Source organism: Lepidochelys olivacea (genome assembly GCF_965140295.1).
Source record: "Lepidochelys olivacea isolate rLepOli2 genome assembly, chromosome: 1".
Lineage (NCBI taxonomy): Eukaryota > Metazoa > Chordata > Testudines > Cheloniidae > Lepidochelys > Lepidochelys olivacea.
In genome coordinates, this window is record NC_140411.1 from 297302829 (window position 1) to 297327658 (window position 24830).

Consider the following 24830-nt stretch of genomic DNA (forward strand, 5'->3'; position numbering starts at 1 on the left):
GCTGAGGATTATTACTAATGTAGTGTTGATTTTATTAGGTTTATTGATACAAATGTTTAAAAAATAAACTAGTTGTACCAAGCAAATATAAATGCCCAGAAGGAGAGAACCAATATACCTTAGTTTGTGAGATCATGAGATCAAAGCAAGCTCACTTCTTTGTTCCTTATAGATCATCCATTTCTCAACTAGTAACAGAGGCATCTTTCCATAATGATACAAACAGCAGTGGCCCAATGCCCATCTCAGCTACAGAGGTGGACACCAGGAGTAGTTCCCTTGGAGGTACTCTGGATTAAGTGAGGTGAAGATTTGGCCCAGGTTTTAAAATGTCAAGACACTGAGGATGGGAAGTGATTACATCTACTGGCTCTTGATATAAAACAGTGAAATTCCCCTCATGTTCTTGTAAAAACAAGCTAGCCAGAGAGCTAGGGCGAGTATGACCCGTGCCCTGTAGCTCCCCCAGCCTTTGCTCCATAACGTGCTTGAGCCAGTTTCGGAACCCGATTGGTGTTGCCTGGACTTTGACACGTCGCTGCCCACGCCCCGCGGGACCATTTCCCCCAAGCCGGGAGCGCTGCTGCCGCCACTCCCAGAGGAGGGCCTGAGGGGCGGCAGCGGGAGTTGAGCTCTCGGGGGAAGCCCCAAGCAGTTCGGCGCGGCGCGGCGGGCTCTGCCTGGGGTGGGCGCGGCCGGGGTTGCCCTGCGCGCTCGTGCCAGCGGCCCCGCTCCCGCCCCGCGCGAAGGCCCGTGGAGGGGCTGGACGGGGACCCCCTCGCTTCCCCCCTCCCCGCCCCGGGGGCTCGGGCAGCCCTTTATTGTGGGCCGCGTCCCTCCTGCCGCCGCGCCGCTGACACACCTTCCCGCCCCTGCTCTGCTCCACCTGCCCCCGCCTCCTCAGAGCGGCCCCCGGCCCATGCCGGCCCCCGGCCCCGGCTCCTCAGCCCAGGGGCCGCGCGGCGGCCGGATCGGGCCCCGGGTGCCGGGCGAGGCGCGGCCGGCGCAGCCCCGCGATGCTGCCCATCGCCCTGGGCTGGGGCGTCGCGGGCTCCTCGGCGCTGCTCGACCTACCGGCGCCGCCGGGCTCCGGCAACCTGGGCAAAAGTTTCCTGATCGAGAACTTGCTGCGGGCGGCCCCGCCGAGCCTCGCCCGGCCCCTCCCCGGCCCGCTCACGCTGTGCCCGGCGGCGGAACCAGCCAGCCCCGCGGGGGGCCCCGGGCCGGCCCGATGGGCTTGTCCCCGCCTTCACCTCTCCGCCGTGGCCAGCGGCGGGCCGCCAGCGCGGGCCCCGGACAGAGCCGGCATCTTCCCTCCTGGAGCCACAGGTGAGCGCGCTCCCCTCGCCCCGCCCGGCCCCCGACAGCGCCGGCAAAACTTCCCCTTGGGAGCTCGCCCCGCAGCGCCAGGGCCCCGGGCAGCGGGGCGGATTCCCTGCCGGGCGGAGTCATTCATCGGTTCGAGACACCGCTCGACTCCGGCCCGCTCCAGAGCCTGAAAGCCTGGCTCTGCCGCAGCCCGTGGGGCTGGGATGTCCCCGCGGGTGTTTCGCCCTTTCATTGCCCGCCCCTTCCCCGCGCACAATACGCTTTGCTTTTTAATGTTTTTAAATTGCTCAGTTCAAGCCCCCCACCCTTGTGCCCGGCTGTGTAATTGCCCAGCCTTGTCTTCCATTTAACTGCTGATGTTGATGACTGGTGATTTACTTGAAACACCTTGAGAGAAGGGTTTGCGGAGTGTGGTTGGCCAGTTCCGAAGTACTGGTAAATAAAGTGATACGGTTCAAAGAAGTGCAACTGCATTTTAAAAAGCAATTTTTTGCACCATTTGGAAAATCAATAATGGATTGCAGTAAATTTTCCCCCTCCTTCCCTTAGAAATTTCTAAATAAATAGTATTCCTTGTGCAGAGTCCTGTTGCCTGAGTAAAAGTAATTGTAGTTTCTGCCCCCAAATTACTATCAATATGGATTATATAGAGGGGGTGATAGATATTCAAGTATTGTTTATAAAAATTATGCTTCCCCCAAAAAACTACTGTCTTAGCCACTCTGGTTCTATATCAGTGAAGTTATTTTAAATATTTTTTTCTTCTATTAATATTTTTAGTGTTTTCAAACACCTCTGGGGAAATCAGGATTGATGCTACGAAAATTGAGAACTATTCATTTGGCTGCTTCTGCTCCCACTGAAATCTCAATGGGAGTTTGGATATTGATTTCATTGCAGCACTGACTACCAGGATGGATTAAAAACAGAGCCTTGAGTCCGAAGTAAAAGGTTGAATCTGCTGTTCTATGACCTAATATACAACTGTAAAGGGTTTTAAATCTTCTTAAGGAAAATTTCCCTCTGTGCAAGACCGAAGTGTTCTTTAAATCAGTTCTGAATGGCGGGGTTATGAAAGAAAGTCTGTTGTGGTCTTTCTCTTTGTTCAAGAGGGTAGTACAGAATGACCAGTAAACATTAATCTGTCATATTTGACCCATTTCCTCATATAACATCTGATTAAAACAAGGTTACTGTCCTGTATGCCTGTGGATTAATAACCACAGCAAAATGTTTAACAATATTTGACACTGTAATTAGGACTTTAAATCTTCCTTAGTCCTTGATCTTTCAGTGCTGCTAAATGATCACAATCTGAAATGATATCAGAGGCTTATCCATGAACAAACACATGATAGACCAGAAATCCTTCTGAGTTTAGGAAATACAAGAAAGATCAGATTCTTAGGTAATGATAAGTCTGGATACTAATGTCCTTGGACACTCCCAAAATCCTGTGGACCTTAATAGGTACAACAAAGGATGCAAGATTGGGCCTTTTGTAGCAAAAAGAAATTGAATTGAGACATAGCTACAATTTTCTTGAAGTACTAGAGGCAAAATTCACCACAAAAACTTTATTAGAAGTTTGCAAAATATGTCTAATACTATAGTCACTTGTATGTTAAAATAAAAGTCATGGCTTTATTAGACTATAGAGATACTGAAAGATTTGTCACTTAAACTGGTAATGCTATTTGGCAGTAATCTGAACCGCACAAAGTTTTGCTGTACTATTTGGCAATCACAGTTTTTTATTTATTAGGCCCAGGTTTAACTGCCCTGCAAGTCTGAACCATACAAAGCTTTTCCAGACAAATTATGCTTCTTTAATGTGTTACTTGTCATGTACATTTTGTTGTAAGAAATTTAAAAAAATAGGTTTGAGGAATAGATACCTTGTCTAGTTATGGAAGTGTTCAAAACTGGATTAGAAATTAATTAATTAAAACTGGATAATGAATTAGATGTATATCAATTAAAATTCCCACTAGAACATACCTACTTATTCTAGACCAATATAATATTTTCAAAGTCTTGGATTATATTTAAATAGAAAAAAAATACGTATTTAAAATCAAAGTAAACAAACAAACAAAAATATTACTTGGAGTACAACCTTAAACTACCACTGCAAAAGGTGTGTATTAAAACCAAAAATGAAAACATGGTATATTCTTTTTAAATGCTCCAAATTATTTTTTATTTTATTTTAAATGAAATCCTGCTTTAGCTCCTACTTGTAGTTCCATTGACTTCAATGAGTCTACTCAAAGAAATTAGCAGGATTGGGCTAGGTAGGTGCATGTTTTAAATTTTCAAATAATCAAAACATTAAAAACTATTTTAACTTACTTTATACTAACTCAGTTAAAAGCAGTTGAGGAAATGGGAAAGGATGCACATTTCACCCAATTTTGAGTAAATGTTGTTTATATTAAAAAAAAGAAAAGAATTTATTTATTTCAAAAATGCCAGTGAAGAAGGCAGATTCCCCAAAGATCATCTCATCACTATTCCTAGTTACTAGAAACTAGGTGGAAGTTACTGTGTGCCCAAACTTGCAAATACTTGCATGATTAGTTCTTAGTCTAGCCAGCAGGCCATTGGGATATGAGTTCTGGATACTCAGTTGAGTAAAGAGTTGCAGGGTCAGACTCTTCAAGTGGCAATGGACCTGATCTGAGTTTCTCTTGAGCTCAAAGTTTCCATTGACTTCATTAGGAACCTTGGGTTGAAGGATCAGTCCCTTATTACTTGAAACAAGAAATGCTGGGTCCAATCCTTCCTTATTTACTCAGGCAAAATTCCCAGTAAAGTTTTATAAAAGCCATAAACATTATATGGACAGATTCTGATCTCAGTTACCAGTGTAAATGCAGAAGCTGTTGCCTTGTAGGGGGTGCCCTGAACATTAATGATTGAAAATTAGTTCAGAAACTGGCCTTTACTGCTGGATTCTACAGCCCATATTCAAGCAAGGAGTCTTTTCTCATTATACTAATCCAAATGGAACTACTCACTTGATTAAGGGCTATATTTGTGAGTAAAGGTGCCAGGATTGGGCCCTCATGTTATTTTTCTTGTTTGCAACAGTAAGAAGGACAAGACTTTCGTCAGAGTAAGGATGGTAGGACTGGGGCAAAATAAAGGTGTTTTAACTAGACGATTTATACTATTCTTTTTGACTTGATTCTTAGGTGGTATCTAGGGATACTTACTTCTTTCCATTTAAAAAGCTATATGCTTGGGTAATGTCACAATGTTTATTATAAGAATTTTCTTCACATAGTAAATGTGCATGGAAGCGTTACTATATATATCCCAGTAGGATACTTCTCAGAGGTCAAAATTTTCAAAGTGACCACTGATTTTATGTTTTTGGATATGCAATGCGAGGCTGCTTCAAAAGGGCCTGATTTTCTGAAAGTGCTGGGCATCTATCCACCCTATGAAAATCAGACCCCTTTAGGTTGTCTCAAGTTCAGCACTCAAAACCAGTTGGTACTGATGAAAATCTTGGCCCAAGTCTTAACTAAAATGAATGATCATGACAAAGCAAATTGAGCTCTTCTAGCTTTATGTATACTTTGAGCTAGTTACTGTAGCAGAATTTCTTAGCATTCAGTTGTATTTAAAAGGAAAAAAAGTATACTTTTCAATGAAGGGGAACTGAAATGTGTCATAAATATTGTATTCATCCTGTATTGCTTATGTGTCCAAAACTTCCAGTGAGGTTAATGGGAGTATCAGGGGAGCAAGGAATGCACAATCAGTCTGGGAACTGAAAATCTGAATGAACTGAACCTTTGCTACAGTTCTGAAAATAACAAGAATCCACAACTTCTGTAAAAAAAAATAAATTAACAAATGGGCTTGATTTATAAAATCTTTTAACACCATGTAAGAACCCAAATCCTAATTTCTGTTTGAACCTTAAAACTCCCATCAATGCCTGCAAGGGACGCAGGATGACACCCTTTATCTGTGACATCTGGCCATGGCAACATCTGATTGCATTAGAGCTCGGTCATTGCCTGCCTCAGCCATTGTGACTCTCTGTCAGCGGTGCTTTATCGTGTGCCTTTTCATTCCTGTTGTGAGTTACAAAGGGTCTACATTTATAATTCCATATTTTTAGCCCCATGTGTACTTTAATAATAGTGCCAAAATGTCCCCAGTGAAAAGCTGGATGACGAACAGTCATCCACAAAGCATCATGCTATGAGATATGTCACACAATGAACAGTGTTCAAAGAGACATCCCTTTGCTGGCTATGAGGCTATTGAAGGGGTTAAAATCAATACTTTCCTTTGCTATATTGATTATTTAGTTGTACAACCGAGTTATAGAATTTTAAGCTTATTTTAAATTATTTTGGTTTTTAATTATTACCACCATGTGCAAATAGTAAACTGTATAAAAGTTAAACCATACAGGCAAACACAATGGGATCCTCAACTGGTGTAAATTGGTTGTAGCTCCATTGATTTAAATGGAGTTACGTCAGTTTATACCAGCTGATGATCTCTTGCTCCACAACTAGTAAAGAAAAAATATTTTAACTGTTGCATCTGACTGCTTAAACACCTATGGACATTAATTCTGGAATTACAGGCTTAATTAGCCTGTGGAACTCATTACCACATGATATAGTTGTGACCTTGTAGTTAGTAGGATTAAAAAAAGGTTTAGACATTTATATTAATAACAAGAGTATCTCGAGTTATCACAGTAAATATTAAAATAATAAAGAGGGATTTTTGAGGCATATAAACGTTTATTTGTCAGGGCATAAGCCAGCCATTAACTACTGGGAGTTATGAGGGAAGGTTCCCTGGAGGTAGGTTATCCTATAACCACCTACTGCTGGGTTTCTTACACCTTATTCTGGAACATCAGAGGATAGAATTTGTTCTAATTTGTATACTATGGGCTTGATCCTTATGCTCCACTGCTTTGTGTAGCCATTACACCTGTATAAAATGCTACCCTTTTGAGCTGGTTAAAATTGACGTCCACTTTACACTCACAAGTCTAAATGACAGCACAAAATGCAAGGCAGTGAAGAATCATACCATCTCTTTTAAATGCTGAATTACTGCAGTGCGTGCTACATGGGGCTATACCAAGGATGAGCAAACTACGGTCCGGGGGACCGCATCCGGCCCTTCAGATGTTTTAATCCGGCCCTAGAGCTCCAGCCGGGGAGCAGAGTTGGGGACTTGCCCCACTCTGTGCATGCTGGGCTCTGCGCAGCCCCTGGAAGTAGGGGCAGCCAGGGGACTCTACACACTGCCCCCACAGCTCCCATTGGCTGGCCACTGCGGCCAATGGGAGCTGCAGGGGTGGGGCCTGCGGATGGGGCAGCATGCAGAGCCTCCTGGCTGCACCTCCACATAGGAGCCAGAGGGGGGACATGCCGCTGCTTCTGGGAGCTGCTTGAGGTAAACACCCAGCCGGAGCCTGCACCCCTGACGTCCTCCTGCGCCCCAACCCTCTGCCCCAGCCCTGATTCCCCTACTGCCCTCCGAACCCCTCGGTCCCAGCCCGGAGTACCCTCTTGCACCCCCAACCCCTCATCCCCATCCCAGAACTCCCACCCCCAACCTAAGCCCTCACTCCCTCCCAACCCCGAATTTCATGAACATTCATGGCCTGCCATACAATTTCCATACCCAGATGTGGCCCTCGGGCTAAAAAGTTTGCCCAGGCCTGGGCTATACCATCTAACCATTACAAATTACAGCTGTTGTAGAATCCGGTGGCATGCTTATTCGGCAGTGTTTTACCCAGTGGAGCACTTTATAGCTATGTGCTATCCGTTACTATGGGGGTGAAGTTTAAGATCCTGGTTCTTCTGATCAGCCTAACAGTCCTGCTTTAAATGGGAGGGGGCTGGTAAGAGCAGGTGTTCCTTGGCTCTGGAATTTGCTTCTGCCTCTAGTCCACCAGCGTCTGTGTGTGGTTCCCTTTAGATTACTGCAGCACTCATTTGTTTTCCCAAGCATTTTTTGGAGTGAGAGAGTCACTTTAGAGGCTGATGGGATGTAGTTTGTTTGGGGGCTGGGAAGGCTTTTATGAGGTCTCTTTGGCAGGTTTTCTTATGGCCTGATTTCCAGAAGGGCCAAGTGACCACAGCTCATATTGATTTCAGTGAACATTGCAGTTGCTCAACAGTTGTGAAAATCAGTCACTATAAAGCTGTGTACTTCTCAAGTAATCTGCACAGTGCAATATGACAGCAAATCCATTGGAGCCAATGAATTTTCACTAGGGTAAATGTAACCAAAATCGGGCCCTTTGCATTTACATTTTGTAATGTGCCTAGAGTAATGATAAGCACACCTGATATATATTGCAAGGAAATAAATAAAATACAACAGTGGACATGCTTGCATTACAAACTTTGCTGGTATACTGAACACATTGATTTTTTGCTTAAAGTAAAATATATACATGTATATACACAGAACATGTGTAAGTATAAAATAAATCAGACACATACTAACACAAATCTAGCTAAAATACTTACAGGATTCTATTATCATAGTATCTGAGTACCTCAGTCTTTAATGCAGTTATCTTCACAACACCCTTATAAGATAGGGAAGTGCCAGCACCACCGTTTCACAGATGGAGAACGGAGGCACAGAGACAGTGACTTGCTCAAGGTCATATAGCAAGCTTGTGGCAAATTGACATTTCACTCCTTCTAGAATCTAACAATTGGTAAATACGTTTTATTGAAATTAAATGATTTTTCAGCCCATACCCATTTTTTATGATTTACACTAATAAAGGCATTATTAATTATTTCTTCCAAACTGGCTGACAATCTGAATGTGTCCTCAGGTGACATGTAGCTCTGTAGCTTTCATTGAAATTAAAAGAAGAAAAGAATCAATTGCTTTTAACTATCAGAACTCTCTAGATTCTCACTAGGTAATGTAGACTCCCTGTTTTAAGAGTTAGGGACTCTCACAGTATTGCAATCATGATTCTCTGTGGAAATGCAAAGGATTCTGTGGTGACTAGGTACATATAAAATTAATTTGCACATGATTCAGGACCTCTTCTTGCTCCCTTCGCAGTTGGTGGGCCAGTTCTTAGGCGCAGGTCTTTAGGTACCCAGCATAATGCAGTAGAGTGGGTGCAAAGGTCGCTTTATGCTGGGGCTGCCAGGCTAGCCTAATTATGCTGTTTAGCTACAGCCCCCAGGGCCCATTGCAGCAGAGATCATCAGTTCATAGGGATGGTCTGATCATGCCCCTTTCCCCACAGCCATGTCTTCTGCTTTGTAGTCTGAGGAAATGATTGGCATTGGACCTAGTCCTTTAAGCAGGGTTTAAGCACTGCTGGAGGAGCACAAAGCAGCATTAGCGGGCCCAAGGATCTGGGTCTGTAGGAGAAAAAACAGGTTCTTAGGGGGAAACGATGGAGTTAGTCATTTCACTAAATTTAGTGAAATCAGTTATTGTAACATGGATTTTATATTGCACAATGCGATGCTTCTGAAACAGGAACCTCAGGGCATATGCTTATGTTTATGAAGAAACTGAAGAATGAAAAGGGAAAAAATTTACTCTGATCATACAAGTTACTGAAATTCCTGAGTGCAAAATGATGGCTATATCATGCCATGATCCTTTGTGTGAAAAACTCCCATTGATTTCAGTGGGGGTTATGTGCATGCGTTGCTTGCCGAATGTGGCCCTCAGAAAATTTTCCTTGGAGAACTCAGCTCTGCAAGCTAACGATTGCTTTAACAGCCTTAAGGCTGAAAACATATTCCAGTATATTAGACACTAGGAGGCTTTTTAAACATCAGACACTTATTTCTTAGGAGAGTGGGTTTTAAATAGGAAAGGGCCTGATCCTGAAGTCCTTACTCCCACGATTCTCTCGTCAGCAGGATGCCTATTTCTGTATATTACCAAATTATGTTGGTCTATCTAGGTTATTATACAACATTTACAGTGTTGCCAGATCTCACTATTTTATTATGAGTCTTGTGATATTTGGTGTCTTTTCTAAAGCCCCGGGTCTCAAAGTCATGAGATTATGATGAGAATCTCAGTTTTCATTTTAACAAGTGTAAATACTAGCCCTTGTGGTTGCAGTGAAAAGCTTGCAAATGTGAACCTTAAAGGCTTAAAAACAGAAGGCAAATAAAATGAATCCAATATTTATTAATTTTAAAATCTCATGATTTTAAAGCCTAATTGGCAAGTTTTGACCAAGAGAGACCCAGGACTAGAATAACAGGTCCATTTCAGTTTCACATGGTAAGAATCCTTTACTTTCATTTGTAGCCCAAGGCAGGATTTTAAATCAGGTCTGCAGCAGCAAAAGGCAAGTTCTCTAATCAATTGTACCACATAACCCCAATTTCACTGGGGTTCAGGGAATTCTTTTTAAACAAAGACGTTTTATGAAGAATACAAGGAAAATCTGTCAGTCCATTTATGGCTGAATTCTGTTGTTTTGCCTCTTACGGTGTCCTTAGTAGTTACACAGAGAAGGATATTCTTTTGATGTTGTACATGGGGTGTGTGTGTGAGAGAGAGAGAGAGAGAGAGAGGGTGGGTGGGTGGGTGGGGAGTGGGCAGGAGGAAGATTCCCACTGAGAACTCTAGTGTCACAATAAGACAATAGATAAGCAGCAGGGAGCCCTGACACAGCCATACATAGGCAGCATGTGGGAGAAAAACTAGGGCAGGATGGGCCTGGTGACAAAGCCAATGGATCCACCACTATGTAGATCCCCCTTTCTTCTGCTTAGGCTGTGTAAAAGGAATTGCCAACATTGCATTTCAAAAATAAGGGACTGTTTTCTTAGTACTGCAACCCCACCCTTCCTCATGATATTATTTAATTTAATTTAATTTTTTTTATTTTATCATTGATTACAGCTTCTCTAATGGACATGATTGGTCCCTAGTGTGCTAGAAGTGGTTGCTGAGACTGTTTGGTTTTGTGGCATGGTTTAGGCAATGAGTCTATATGCTCTACTATTGCTTTGCAGTCTACATGTGGTGTTAAGATTTGCAGAGTGCCTAATATTGTCACAGAAGTGATTCTAGTTCCCATATGTGAAATCCATGCCAGCTATGCCATTGACCAAAGTCTGCCCACATGGCATGCTTCCAGTGCACCCTTCTTGCCATGTAGATGGTCTCCAAGATAAAGGATACATAGAGAAATATGCATAAACCCCTAAAGTGATAAGGAGCGTACAGAAAAAAAAGAGTCTCAGCTGTTGTCACCTAATCTTAGGTGTATCTTTAACATCTGTCTGATTTTTGTGGCTGCAAGGGAAAGATCATCTTGCTACTTGCATATTTCAACCCCTTTTGGGTGACGCATCTTGTTTTGTTTTTTTTTTACAGTGTCTAACTGGCTAATTTTTGAAAGCCCTACTGAAAACTAATAACATAAAAATGAAAACACAATTATTTCCATTAACTTTCTATGCAGGATTTTAAAATACTTTTTTTGGTGTTTTTTTTGAAGGAGTTGCAAAATACTTTCGATGGGTATTTGCTCACATTTTTAAATAGATCTACTTCTGCCACACATGCACTGCTTTTATGTTTGCTGTGTGAACATCAAGTTTTATTGACATGAATGTTCATGGAAAGAAAGGCATGTGTGAATATTCACAGAAACCCAAATTTAAATTTGCAACAGTAAATGCATCAGAAGAGCTTTACTCCTGCAGGAATTCTGCACCACTGCACAATGCAGAATTTTGCAGAAAATAATGTTGTGCATGCAGAATTTCCTTTCCCGCACAGAAATGGGCTTCAATGCTGCTGACTGCCACTGCAGCCGCTGGACCTGGCAGAGCCCAGCTGACACATAGAAGACACTGCTGTGGGGAGCGGGAGGAAGCTAGAGGGTTCCTGGCAGCTGCAGTTCCCCACACACCCTGACGGAAGGAGACGGTGGCATACAGGAAATTCCACACATGCCTGGGACCCAGCATCAAGCTGTTTCTCCCTCTGCATCCCTGAGCTCTGAAGGGCAAAGGGGGGCTGGTGTCTGGGCTGGGGGGGCATGGCTGAGCTCTGGAGGGAGAGGAGGCGGTTGTCTGGGCTGGGTGGGCCCTGCGGCTGGGCTCTGAGGGAAGGGGGTGCAGGTATCTGGACAAGGGGGTGCCCCGTGGCTGAGCTCCAGAGGGGGTGTGGGTATCTGAACTAGCGAGGCCCTGCAGCTGGGTTCTTGGGGGGAGGGGGCAGAGAAATACGAACTGCATTGTCTTAAACTTTCTTCTCCTGGGAGAATTTGTGTGTGTGTGTCTGTATTGTCACAGACATACTTGCTGACAGGTATTTTGAAATAAATTACCAAAATAATTGAAACTGATGTGATTATGTAGTGTTATTTTGATAAATAAAATTCACAGAATTTTTCAGTATTTTAAAATATTATGCGCTGAATTTTTTGTTGGCACAGAATTTTTAATTTTTAGATGCAGAATTCCCCCAGGATTGGACCTTGCACAATACACTAGCTAAGTACATGTGATTGTGACTCCCTCTGGTGGCAGATCTCAGCAACTCTGCAATCTGTTACTGTCTCACAGACAGGAATTTCATCTTTAGGTCAAGTGGTGAAAGCTTGTGCTTTTGGTGCTGAAAAAGTCTTAGGATTGATCCCCTCTGTGACCATGGTGTGTGCAGCTCTGGTTCCTTAGACTTGAACATTCATCCAATTTGTGAACAGAAACAACACCATGTGACTTATTTGGCCAATCACAACTAACCAATGCCCCTGGGCTATCCACTATTGTATATTTGCAGAGAACTGTTCATGATTATTCTAAGGGGTTAAATTTTGTTTATTGAAAATGTGTTTTAATTATTCTGAAGAATGAATAAATGTGAGGAAATCACATTTTTTTTAGTATCTACTCCATGGCCAGAAAAGGAGGCTAAATTTGTCAGATGAATTATTTGTTCAGGTCTAATATTTTGGAAAGGTATATTTTCAAACACGTTTACCTGGGTCTTCAATCACGCAGAAAGGAGAGCCTCAGTGCTGCAGTTGAAAAAAAATAGGGTTCCACATAGGTGCATGTGAATTGTAGAATATACAGCGAATTTTAGAATTAGGGCCTAGAATACTTCCTAACATGTTTCAAAGTGATAGAGTTTTAAAAAAAAATACCCCACCCCAGAAGCCCCTTGAAAACAAGTCACTTTAGAATTTCACAATGATTTAATCTAAACTCATTTCATGTGAACTGTACTTAGGAAGTTGACTATGGAAAGGACTGTGTTTTGGGACCTCTATCTGCATTATAGACATAAGTTTCTAGTGTGCCAGAATTTTCAGTTTTAGAACTATTTTGTTTTCAGATCTGGAAAGCATTTTAGGCTGTCAGTGTCTGAGATAATATCTAAGTATTACCCTTTGCTGAATGCTAGAGTTCAGTTGACGTGTACAAGTATACTACAGTATACTTAATTGCTTAGTGTTTGTAAAATGCTTTGGGTTTCTAAAGTTGAATATAAATAAGCATTATTAATTATATTTTGTATTCACCATCCTGTTATAGTATAACAAGAATCTATCATTGTTTCAAATACTAACTCCTAGGAGATTTAGGACCAGGTACTGTCACTTTCAAGAAAAAGGCACATAAAATAATTTTTGAGCTCTTTCATATGTAAGCAGGACAGTGGAATTTATTCCTTATTCTGATTTCTGAGTTTCATGATCTGTGTGACCAAATCTGCAAACCGTACACCTGTGTACAGTGCTGCTTAGTCCCACACATTGTCCCATTTAATTCTATGGGAATGCTAGGGGGAGTGAGGAGTAGACCCAGGAGTAAGGATTTGCAGGATTGGCCCAAGGTTAATGTTTAATTCACATATGGGTCTGTACATAAGCAGTTTTATGGCTACCATGTGCTTAATTCTGGCTATTAAAAAACCCCAGGTTTCCTAGCAGCCAACCGGCATTGCAGCCGTTTTTGGCCTTATGTAAGGACTAAAAAATGTTTGGTTGAAATTGCTTGACCAACAAATAGCAATTGAGTTACCATTTCGTATATGAGAAGGAAATAAAATGTATATAATATTTGCCCCATCCTTATATCCAATATTTGTTTTACGTGATACCTACCGTTACAATCATGCTGTATAAAATTCTGGAATAAATGAACCTGACCAATATGTATTGCATCATTTTTGCGCAGACAGTTTCCATTCTGTTATGCTGTTTCACACATGGTACTTGAAAAAAGTTTAATAAAATAAAACTATTTACTATATCTGTCATACATAAAAAAAAATGTACTTGTCTGAATCAAGATAAACCATCCATGTTTCTACGGACCCCCGGTCCTGCTGGGGAGTGCTACACATCTACATAATGGACCTGAGCCTGAGTTGATGCAAATTTGGGTAGTTCCCACACATTGATTTCAATGGAACTACACTGATGTACACCTCCTGAAAATCTGACCCAGTGTCTCTAAGAATTTGCATGTAGATCTCATAGCTGAAAGATTTAAAGATGTTTAATGACCATTGGCTATACATCTAAAGAAACTCGGGACCATTGTTTATCCCACAAGGTCTGGAATAGATTAATCTAAAAAAACAGCCCCAGAAGCCACCTGTTTCAGAGATATGTGGAAGGATGTCATCTGCATCTTATTTCTGGGTGCATCATCACAAATACAACAGAGAGGCAGTTTTGGGGCCTGATCAAAAGACGACTGAAGTCAAAAGAAAGATTCCCACTGACTTTGTTGGACTTGAGAGCAGGTCTTTAGAGATCTTTGCATTTTGCATGATGGCAGAATCCCAGTGGATTCAGGTACTGTCTGCAGCTTTCATGCAACTGCATAGATTATTTCAGGTTTTATAAGGCTGGATTGTGTTTTAGTTTCTGATGCTGCTCCCATTGAAGTCAATGGGAATTTTAACATTTACTTCAATAGACATAAAAGGACATAGACATAAAAGGAGCAGGCCTTTTATGTTTACAAGTCATGTATAGAAGCATAAAGGTTTAGTGAATGGAGAGAACTCTGTATGCAGGAATATGCTACCCACGCCTCTGAAGTGATGGTATATTCAATTGTGATATATCCAGGTGACAAGAGTATAATATTGCAAGGGCATTCTGGGCACAATGTTCTCAAGAAGTTATTTAAAAAATTGGAGGGAATTCAGAGGTGAGCAACAAAAAAGATCAGGGGACAGGAGGGAATGATTTATAAAGATAAAAACATTAAATAGATATAGGGTGGCCTAAGGTGGGGAGGGCATAACAGCCCACAGATTAAATATTTGAATGATTTAAACATCAAGAAAGTGTGGTGCCTGGGGTAAAGTGAAGACTAATAGGCTGTGATTCAGAAATAGATAATTCAGGCTGACTGGCAGATTTTGCTGTTAGAGAGTATTCCCTATTTGACTGTAGAATAGTCTCCCAAGGAAAGCAGTGAAATCCCCTCACTTGGGACTGTGAAAACTACAGTGGACAAAACATTAGCAAATGTACTGGAAGGAATAGGCCTGCATTTTCAGGGAGATGGACAAGATGATCTAATAGGTCTTTTCCATCTCAGTCTTCTGTGATTCTGAAATTAGTGCCAAATCCTGCCCACCTTACTTGCCCCAGTAGTTCTATTGGTGCCCTATACTGTAAGGTCATTGTGATGCCAATGGGACTATTTGGATAAGTAGCGTGAGCAAGTTTTGACTTTATATTTTTTATGTCCTTTAAACTGCCTACCATAATTGTTTCTGATGGTAAACCGTTCTATGTTTGATGATCCTGTCTGTTTGTAAATGCCTCCAAAGCATATTCCGAAGGTTTGGACAACCAGCTTGCAATCAGTTACGTTAGTGTATTTATTTATATTGCACCTGGAATTCCACAGTGCTGATGAACAGTTGCAGCTACAAAAGAATGATTATCCTTGTTGCTGTATAATCAAAAGAGAATACATTTACAATAAGGGTTGTCATCTGTTAAGATAAATTTAATGTAAAGGCCAAGATTTAAATAATAACTTCTTAAAGTTAGGCTTTTAAGACCATATTTGATTACAATGGGAGGTGTGCAGCACGTCTGAAAATCAAGCTACTTGTGAAGGTGTGTGAATATGGACTCGAGCCTAATTTTGAGTGCTCATTTTTAAAATCATGCCAAAAATTTTTTAAAAATTATATTAAATGAGGTATATTGATGGATCAAAATGAGTGCATTTGTCTATCTTTAGTTCTGGTTATTGACTGGTTCTGTATAGAAAAAAGAGTGTTGTTCAAAGTCTTTTTAAAATAAGCAGTTTATTACAAAATATTTTTTATTCAGATGTGACACTGGAGATTTAGACAGATTACAACACAAAGAGGATTTCCCTTCCCCCCCCCCCACACACAATAAGTCAGGCAACTGATGCAGTGGCTACATTGCATATCAAACTTTGAAAATATATTATTTTTTCACCTATAGCATGTCTGCCTTCAACTTGGAGGAAAAAAAGAAGAAAACCACATTTTAATAGTTCATTGGTGTGGCAAAAATGTGAATATAATCAAGAGTATGTTTTAGAAAAAAATTATCCAAATGGAAATGTCGTATAGAATTTACTACAGAATATGATCTTTTCCATTGTGCTTTTTTTTTTTTTTTTTTTGACATTCTGTAGAAGTTAACACAGAATTCTGTAGGCCGGTTTAAAAACCGCTATAGAAATGTCCAATTCTCTGAGTCCAGTTCTGCAGCTATTAGTTGTATTTAATAGAATCTTTCTCTGCATGTTCTTACAAATAAATGGGACTGTTTGTGTAGTGAGGTACTATTTAACAGAAGAATGGAAGAATCAGGCCTTGTAGTTTTAGAATAATTTCTATAGAACTTAGTTGGTTTATCCCTATTACATTTTACAGGCATTTTCATAGAGACATGTTTATTGATTTCCTTACTCCGTGTGAGTAAAAGTAAAAAAAAACTGACCTATAAATAAGATACTCATTCTCAGGCAGTGCCTGTCAGTTCTGTTTTTTTTTTTTTTTTTTAAAGGTATCCCTCCCCAGTACATTTTACCTAGCAAGGTTGTATAAAATAACTTTTAGATGGATTTACAGTAGTTATGAATTTTGGCCAATGTCTTCAGATATATTAGTTAGGATGTATGGCACTAAAACAAATAAATATTGGATCCTCGGAATTGTAGTCTTGCGATAAATGTACTGTGATGGTTCAATATGTCATAATTGTAGCAATAAATGAGTTAAAACTAGCCTTGATTAAGTTACTTAAAGATTATTTGGCTGATTGTCCTTTGTATAAAAAAATCTCTGCTTAAGAAAAGGAAGCAGGGTTTGTGAGGCAAGGACTTCAAATGCTGACTTTTTGAAAATTGTTGTTGTGAATATCACTTAAGATTAATGGATAATCAATTAGATCTATGCTTTATTTGCAGTTCTTTCCAAACATTTTTTTCTTCGAGCCCCACCATTCTACTCAGCATGCTGCGGTGGGTCCTGTCAGCACCCTGTATCCCCCACTGCTTTTCCAAGTAAGTTTTTATGCTTCATCAGTAATGCTTGAGTTATTCTGTAAACCAAAGCAGCAGGATTTAATGTGTTCTGGAAAACTAATTGGTGATGCAATGGCAGCAGCTAATTCCTCAGTAAAATCACAGCAATCCTATTCAGAAGGTTTCCAAAGATTTATTAAACTTAAGTACACTGAGCAATTGTGAGAGATTTCTAATGGCATTGAGACATCCAGACAGCTAACTGAGGAACGCTCCTTGTTTTCAGTTTGCTTTTAAGAGTCAATAACTCTTTTTAAAATCTGTATCAATATGCATTTGCAAACAGGAAAAGAAAAGAATGGAAAGATCATAAAATGGACACTGCATATTAATGTCTGCTTGGCATAAATTATGACTCAGGAAATGTTAACTTGATTTAAAAAATCCTCAAAACCCAGCCATTCTGTTCATAGCAGACAAACACCTGTATTCATTTAATTTTGTTTTAGATTATAATGTTAAAACTGGAAGACATGTGGAAGATGATTTGGTTCCAGTATTATACACTTGGGATGAAAGCTTTGTTTTATATTACCACTTAATCAGAGTCTAAATTTACCCTTGATTTTTGAGGTTTGTGCATCATATAAGATTATTTATTAAAGAGTTTTGATGTTTATGACTAAGGAAGACAAGCAGAGGATACACTTTAGTTCCTCAGAATTGAGTAAAAAGCACAGAACTGTGTGTCAGTCCGAATGGAAATAGCAATTTCTGCTTTCTGGAACATATATTTTTTTATCACAGTTGAATTCAAACCACTGCTGACTATGTGTATGTGTTTTATGAATGTTTCCGAAGGGCAGTTGCTAAGTCGAATGATTCCTGACAAGTGAGGCAGCAAATGCTGGCAGTTTAATGAGCTGCAAGTTTCTGAGCACCTCTTTAGGGAGTTGACACTTTCCCACAGAGCGTTTTACATGGCCCCAGCTCCATCACAATGGTTGACAGCACCATGACCAATCACCACTTTCACTTTACTCATCCACACGCGACCTCACCACAATTTTTCACTGTGCAGATGAACTTTAGGAACCATTTCACATTGAAAAGGCCTGGGCAAGGGTCAGTTGCCCTTTTGTATGGTCATAAAGCAATGCTCTATGTGCCAGTCTTTTCTCCTGTCTCACATTCCAAGAGAATTTCTGGACAGCATTTAAAGCACTTGACTGAAAAATAAAGCAGTGAATGAAACTGACTTTTATAGACTCATTCTAGCTCATCTTCCCATATAACCCTGTCTACCTGAAAAGGGATTTAGTGGATGAGCTGAGTGTATACAGGGACTTGCTGAATACATAGGGCCCATTATCAACTGTGGGGATTGTTTATTAACCAGGACTGATACACTACTATTTTGGAAGTGACCTATTAATTGTCCATTTAACTAGAATGTATTGAATTCAAATGAAAAAATTGAAACCATGACTAAAGCTTTTACTTGCTCCTTCAAGGTGGTCTCTGCCATGAAGGCCAATTAAGATTGTTCCACAGATTAAGAAGACATTTATCACCATATATTAGGATACGAAGGAAAGACTTAAAAAAAAACCAAAAAAACAAAAAACCCCATGCCAAACATTTGGTACCATATTAGCATTTATGTCAACACAGTATTAAACCTTTCAGTGTCTGTTCAACAGGACAGACTGCAGACTTGCTTCGCTTAACTCATTTTGACATAACTGTTGTGCTGTGTGTGTAAGCTCATGCCTCCAAGTATCAGAAAAGTAGACAATGTACACTCAGTGGATTTCACTTGTACGATTAGCGTATTCACTCCATCCACAAGATCAGAGGTTGGCTTTTATGTGTACAGTTTTGGTGTATTTTATATTGTTTAATATAGAGCAGTTAAAACAAAATTCCTAGACCACCTTCTTATCAGAATGTTCACCTCCCCAAAAATGTTAGCTTTAAAATTTGACCAAGTGGCTGGCTCCATTGTTCACTAGTGCTTGTCTGTGGTTCTGCTCACTGTTAGTTTTTGTTTAGCTGGGCATTTATACTACATCCATTACTGTGGTATACAAAGTCAGAGAGGTTTCTCCCCAAACTGGGTGGGTTCTTCCCTACTATATAATTCTAATATTGGTATTAAAACAGTCACCTACCTGCTTCCTGGGTGCATGAACTCAGTTTTCTAGTGGCCGCTTCTTAGCTGAGTGACTGCTGGTCAATAATCAAGGAAAGAAAATTGTAAAGGAGTCACATAATCTGACACCCTGTTTTTGGCTGACAGTTCCATTTTGGAGCTCAGCAAGGGAGGTGAGGTGAGGACCAGCCTTGCTGGCTAAGAAATTATTTTCTTCCTCCCCTGTGGCAATTGTGAGGATGAGAGGAGATATCTCTTCCACTTGTTTCAATGGAGGCTGTATGGACTGGTCAGGAACTACCACTCCAGCTATTTTTTAAACTGCAGCCCAGACTTAACTCTTTCCCTCTTACTGCAGCCATGTATTCTTGCCCCCAAGAAGCTCTCAGCAGCAAAATGGGGTTTTAGAGGGTTCTATGCACTGTGTTGAAATTTTCCATGAATAGGTTGGCCCTCTTCAGAATTCTCAGATATGGTTTTCTGGGGCTTTTGTGCCATAGTCAGCATATTTGAGTCTGAACAGAATCCTATTATGTCGTATTACATAAATAAACATAACAAAAGTATCCAGTAAACTCTGATGTTTGTGTCTGAGTGGTTTGAAATATCAGTTTTAAAGTTGATATGTGGCTGTTCCAAGCTGTAACTTCATATATACTAACATTTAATTTTAAAACCACTCAGATATACATCACAAAAATATCTAATAAACTGTGATATATACAATGGGGACATGTTCAGACTCTATTCAGACTAAACTGTATGCGTGCATGCATGCACGCATATCTGTCTACAAAAACACACACATACATCTATATATATAATGTTTTAAAGTTAAAGATTAGTACACCCCCAATTAGTGGTTAGTGAAAGCTGCAGCTGAATTTGACTAGCATTTCAATGGGGACATGTTTTTTTAAAAAAAAATTTCACTGGAATTTTTAAAAAAATTGTCAGAAGGGATTCATTTTCATTAATCGTTTTGTCAAATAATTTAGTTTTTGTTGGAAAATTTCAAAACTTGAAATTATTTTGATCATCTCTACATAGGATTTTTTTCACTGAATTCAATGGGAGAATGATCAGGACACTATACTAAGAAGGCAATCATTCTGAAGCTTCTGTGAGAGAGAAGGTTATATCTGAGATGTTTGGATTGTACGTTTGTGTTCTAAAACTAATGTGCTTTCAAAACAAAACCATCTCTATGACTGCTGGCCCACAGAAAGTCCACAGGTGTTTAAGGCTATGTGGATGTGGAAACTCCTTCTTGCTCAAAGAAGGCGCTTTTCTGTAGGTAATGGTTATGGAGTATGTTTGTCCTTGCCCAAAAGCCACATATAATATTTGGGTTCAGCACATATTTAGTGGGCCTCTGGTACCTCCCGCAAGCCCTGCTCTCTGGAATTTGGTGCTATTGGAGGTGCACTGTCAGGACACTCCTAGCGAGCAGCTGCTTTGTGGATTCCCATGGAAAATGGATCCTTCTTTGGAGGTGGGGGAAAGGGCACATAAAGCCTAGAGCTGTATCACTTTTTCATCATCTTTCTGGGGCTGGTGGAGGGATGATGTGAGTGCCCCTGCTCCATGAGTTGGATGTGCAGAAGGTCCCCTCAGAGTACAGATCAAAGGAGTGTGACTGGGCCCAAAATAAACTGCCATACTAGAGCTTGCTGAAAGGTGTTAAAGGATTAGAAATGAGACTGAATGGAATAAATTCAAGTACTCCAAAAAGCTTTTAATAAACTATCTATAGTTTCCATAATAATCAAGATGCGAATGGCCAATGATTTTCTATGGAAAAGTCTACTACGAAAGCCTTGTCATTACATTATATATATATAGCATAGCTTACTTAGCCCCATTCTTATCTCATTATGCATTTTATACTGGGGCAGAATGAGCACCCATGAAAAACTCACTGCAGTTTGCTCACCCTGATCATATTGTGTAAGGAAAAAAGTAGATCTTTCTCCCTGATCATTTCTGGATTTCACAATAAAAAGAGCTCTACATTCAACCTCCTACATAGACTCATCTGGTTATGCTTTTTATCACTCCAAAGAACAGAATCTTGGCCATCTATAACACATCTAGATCCCAGTGTTACTGAAGTTGATGAGAGCCACATTGCTGCATCCAGTCTAGAATCTGACCCTTATTGAACATGACTGAATCATCGTGACACATGTGTAACACCAACAACTCAAAAGTGAGACTCCAGTCTGATAGTGGTGTAAAACATAGTGCTTAATATTCCTCTGATATGTTATACATAGTGTAACACTATCTTCCATTTCCTCTAGGACAGGAAAGCGTTCTGCCTCTGTTGACCCAGGACTCCAACTCCAAAGCCCGGAGAGGTATTTTAAGAAGAGCTGTCTTTTCTGAAGACCAGAGAAGAGCTTTGGAGAAGATGTTTCAGAAACAGAAGTATATCAGCAAAACAGACAGAAAGAAACTCGCCATTAACCTGGGTCTGAAAGAGACACAGGTATGGAGGATTGGGAGATATTGTACCACACTTAGCACAATGGGAAGTCGGTCCATGACTTAGGGCTCCTAGGTGCTACTGTTTCACAAGTAATAAATAATAATAATTCACAGCTTTCTGTCTTTGAAAGAAAAATCTTCAAAATAGCTTTGCTGGAGAGGGGTGGGGATATAAACAGCCCAGGACCAGTCCTATAGTCCTTACTTAGGCAAAAGTCTCAGTGAAGCCAATGGTAGTTTTACCTGCGTAAAGAATGAATAAAAGAGAGTCCCCATCCTGTACTGCTCTGGATTCAGAAGTTGATATCCCCATTTCCATACAAAGGTGGAGGAAAGTCCCCTTTGAACACTAGCATCCCCTAGCCCCATTGCCCTAACTGATGGCCATTTTTGGGCCCTACATGCACAAAGCTCCACAAGGATCTGGGAGCAGGGCACTGTCTTCTGTTCTGCTTCTAGGTGTCTGCATAGAAATCCAGGCTCAGAGCTCTTTTAGTTTTCTCTGTTTTTGCACCTGTTACTGAGCAGCCACCAGGGAGCAATGCTAATGGCAGCACAACTGCTACTGGACTCATGCCATTTAGGGAGATGGGACAGTGGAGGCAGCAACCTTCCCTGTAGAGCTGATCCTTGCTCCAGGCAGAGGGAGACCTATGGGGCTGAGAGAAGCATTAGAATGAAAATTCTATGAGGTGACCTTACTGGAGGTTCCCAGCTCTCCTACTTGGCCACCTTCCAGGGGTTTTTCCATATGAGAGTATTATGTGTTCCAGAATAGGACTTCAGGATTTGGCCCAGTGTTTAATAGCACTACAGTGTTACTCTTGTCATACACATGTAGTTGGATCATACCCAGAGGCGCCGATGAGGTTTGGGACCCCAGTGTATTGGGGTGTCTGCAAATGTAGCTAAAGTGATAGTACCTGCCCTGGAGAGCTCGCAGTCTAAAAGACACACAAACGAAAGGTGGGGACAGGAATAGAACACACAAGAAAATAAGCTTGGCACAATTTCGTTAGTTACATGGGGAGGGAGAGAGGAAGTGGCAGGAATGGGGGAGTGAGAGAGAGAAAGGGAATAAGAAGAGGAACAGTCCCAACACATCACCTGCCTTGCCATAGTCAGCAAGCAGGGTTTTGAAGGCATCTTGGGAGAGATGAGTCTTAAGGATGAATTCAAAGGAGGCTAAGATAGTGGCTGTACACTTTTAGAATGAGCTTTTCCCATGCATAAGGGGCATAAGTTAAAGCTTGAGGGAGAAGATAACTCATAGGTAAAGGCTGGGAATGGTGGTGGAGCACTGTACATTACTGTAATTTTTTACTTGAACATTTCAGCCATAAAAAATAAAGAATGCACAGACTGAGACCCTTTCCAGTCTATTAGCTGAAGCAGAGTAGTAATCACCATAGGACAAACTGTTTCTTTTCATGTTGACAGTGTACAATCATGCTTTGCAGTGAGCTTTCTAAAATCCTCACAGTGCGTATTCACATACTAGAATAACGAGGAGTCCTTGTGGCACCTTAGAGACTACACATTTATTTGGGCATAAACTTTCATGGCTACCACTCTGAAACCTATTCAAATACTGTATGTTGCAGGTATTTCCCTCCTACATTCTTTTGCCTTTTGGATATTCAGTTGAGCCCAGGGGAATAGGAAATGGACTTAGAGGGAGGTACTACTAATACTAAAAGAAAAACAATTTAATAAAAATAATGGTCCATCATTCCTCTCTAGGTTTTTCCTATATAAAACACAGGAGAGACTGTGAGTGTCAATCTGTAGTTGTACCCTTTGGGGGCAGGATTTGCCATCTAAGGACTGGGAAGAGGATTTTGTCCCAAAACCCACAGGAGAGCCACATGGATCCTAGGAGATCCCTGGAGCCTACAGTGCCACCACTCTGCCTTTTGGCCTGCAGCCCACTGTCAATAGCCATGTTGTTCTTGCAGCTATGCCATGCTCAGCTGCTCCGGTGGGTGTAAGAGCCACAGCTCCTGTAGCCATGCTGTGGAAAGTTGTCGTTTCCTTGGCCACTACCTGCCCTCTTTCCAGTCTGCTGAGCCAAATCCTCACCTCATCTATGCTGGTGGAAGTAGAGGGGAGTGTTTGGTCTGACTGTTAATAATAATGGGCTGGATCCTCAGCTGGTGTTAGTTGGCATAGCTTTGCTGATTTCACTGGAGCTATGTTGAACTTGACTTCAGTCAGGCCCAGAGAGAAGTGTGTAAAATTGAAGGGATTTCAAGAAAAAAGGGATTAAGGTAAAATTATTTTAAGAAAACAATAATAACCTCCAATTAACTTGGGAACAGGTGAAAATTTGGTTTCAGAACCGAAGGATGAAATGGCGAAACTCCAAAGAAAAAGAAGTGCTTTCAAACAGGTGCCTCCAAGAAGAGGGTCTTCAAGAGAACTACCTCTCAGGATCCACTCTGAATTTTACTTCCCCATGTCCTTCTATATGGGAAGTGTCTCAACAGCAGGCAAGTCCGAGATGGAGGGAGAATTCTCCAGAACCTTCAGAAAGACTGAATAATAAAAATAGCGCACAGCCACCTCAAGGAGAAGACTCATTTCAGGGCACATTGTATTTGTACCCTGAACAAGACACTGGAGACCAGGCAGTTACATTATCAGTATAAAGGAATGACTGAGGTCTGCAAATGATCAAAGAACATAGACTTTAAATGGGTGGTCTTTTAAAACTAACAGTGTTTGAACGTTGTAAAGCTAACTAGTTTATACCTCATCACTTACTAAAATCTAACACCATTAAAATGACAAACAATTAATGCTGCAAGAAATATTCTTTAATATTCAATCTTCTCTCATGTCTTTTCTGGTCTTATACTGAACTTATAAGTGAATTAGGAAGGGATGGTAAGTAAAATGAAGCGAAGAGTATGAAACTGACATTTTGCTTTGATTTACATACTGTGCTGTATATACATCTTCATTAAAACAAACTGATACCATACTTTTTCTCTCTTATTGTAGTCAGACTCATTAAGCTCTTTTTGCCCATAGGATAGACAAAAAATCCTTTCTCTAAAGCTCATAAATTTTTTTACATTTTTTTTAATTGCTTACAGCGTGTGACATTCACAAGAGGTTTATATTGAAAACATCTAAGTATTTTTATTGGTATTTCTCCATCTTTCCTCATTTATATCGGTATCCAGTTGTGTATACAGTACAGTGCAACAACTCAGACGAGTTATCCTAATGAAATAATTGAATATTTTAAAAAAATCTCATTGTTTACATCACTTTAATTTGGACACAAGCTGGGAAATGCCAGGAAATGCAATTTACTGAGTCCAGTCTTT

General features: G+C 40.7%; 1 protein-coding gene across 1 annotated transcript; it reads left to right on the forward strand.

Moving 5' to 3' along the window:
• Nucleotides 1-1016: 1016 nt before the first annotated feature.
• Nucleotides 1017-24466, forward strand: DBX2 (developing brain homeobox 2; the record flags this gene model as incomplete). Its single annotated transcript, XM_084614678.1, has 4 exons — nt 1017-1329; nt 16788-16883; nt 21306-21493; nt 23814-24466. 4 exons carry the CDS (start codon nt 1017-1019, stop codon nt 24141-24143), a joined length of 927 nt encoding a protein of 308 aa, XP_084470804.1. The 3' UTR covers nt 24144-24466.
• Nucleotides 24467-24830: the final 364 nt, after the last annotated feature.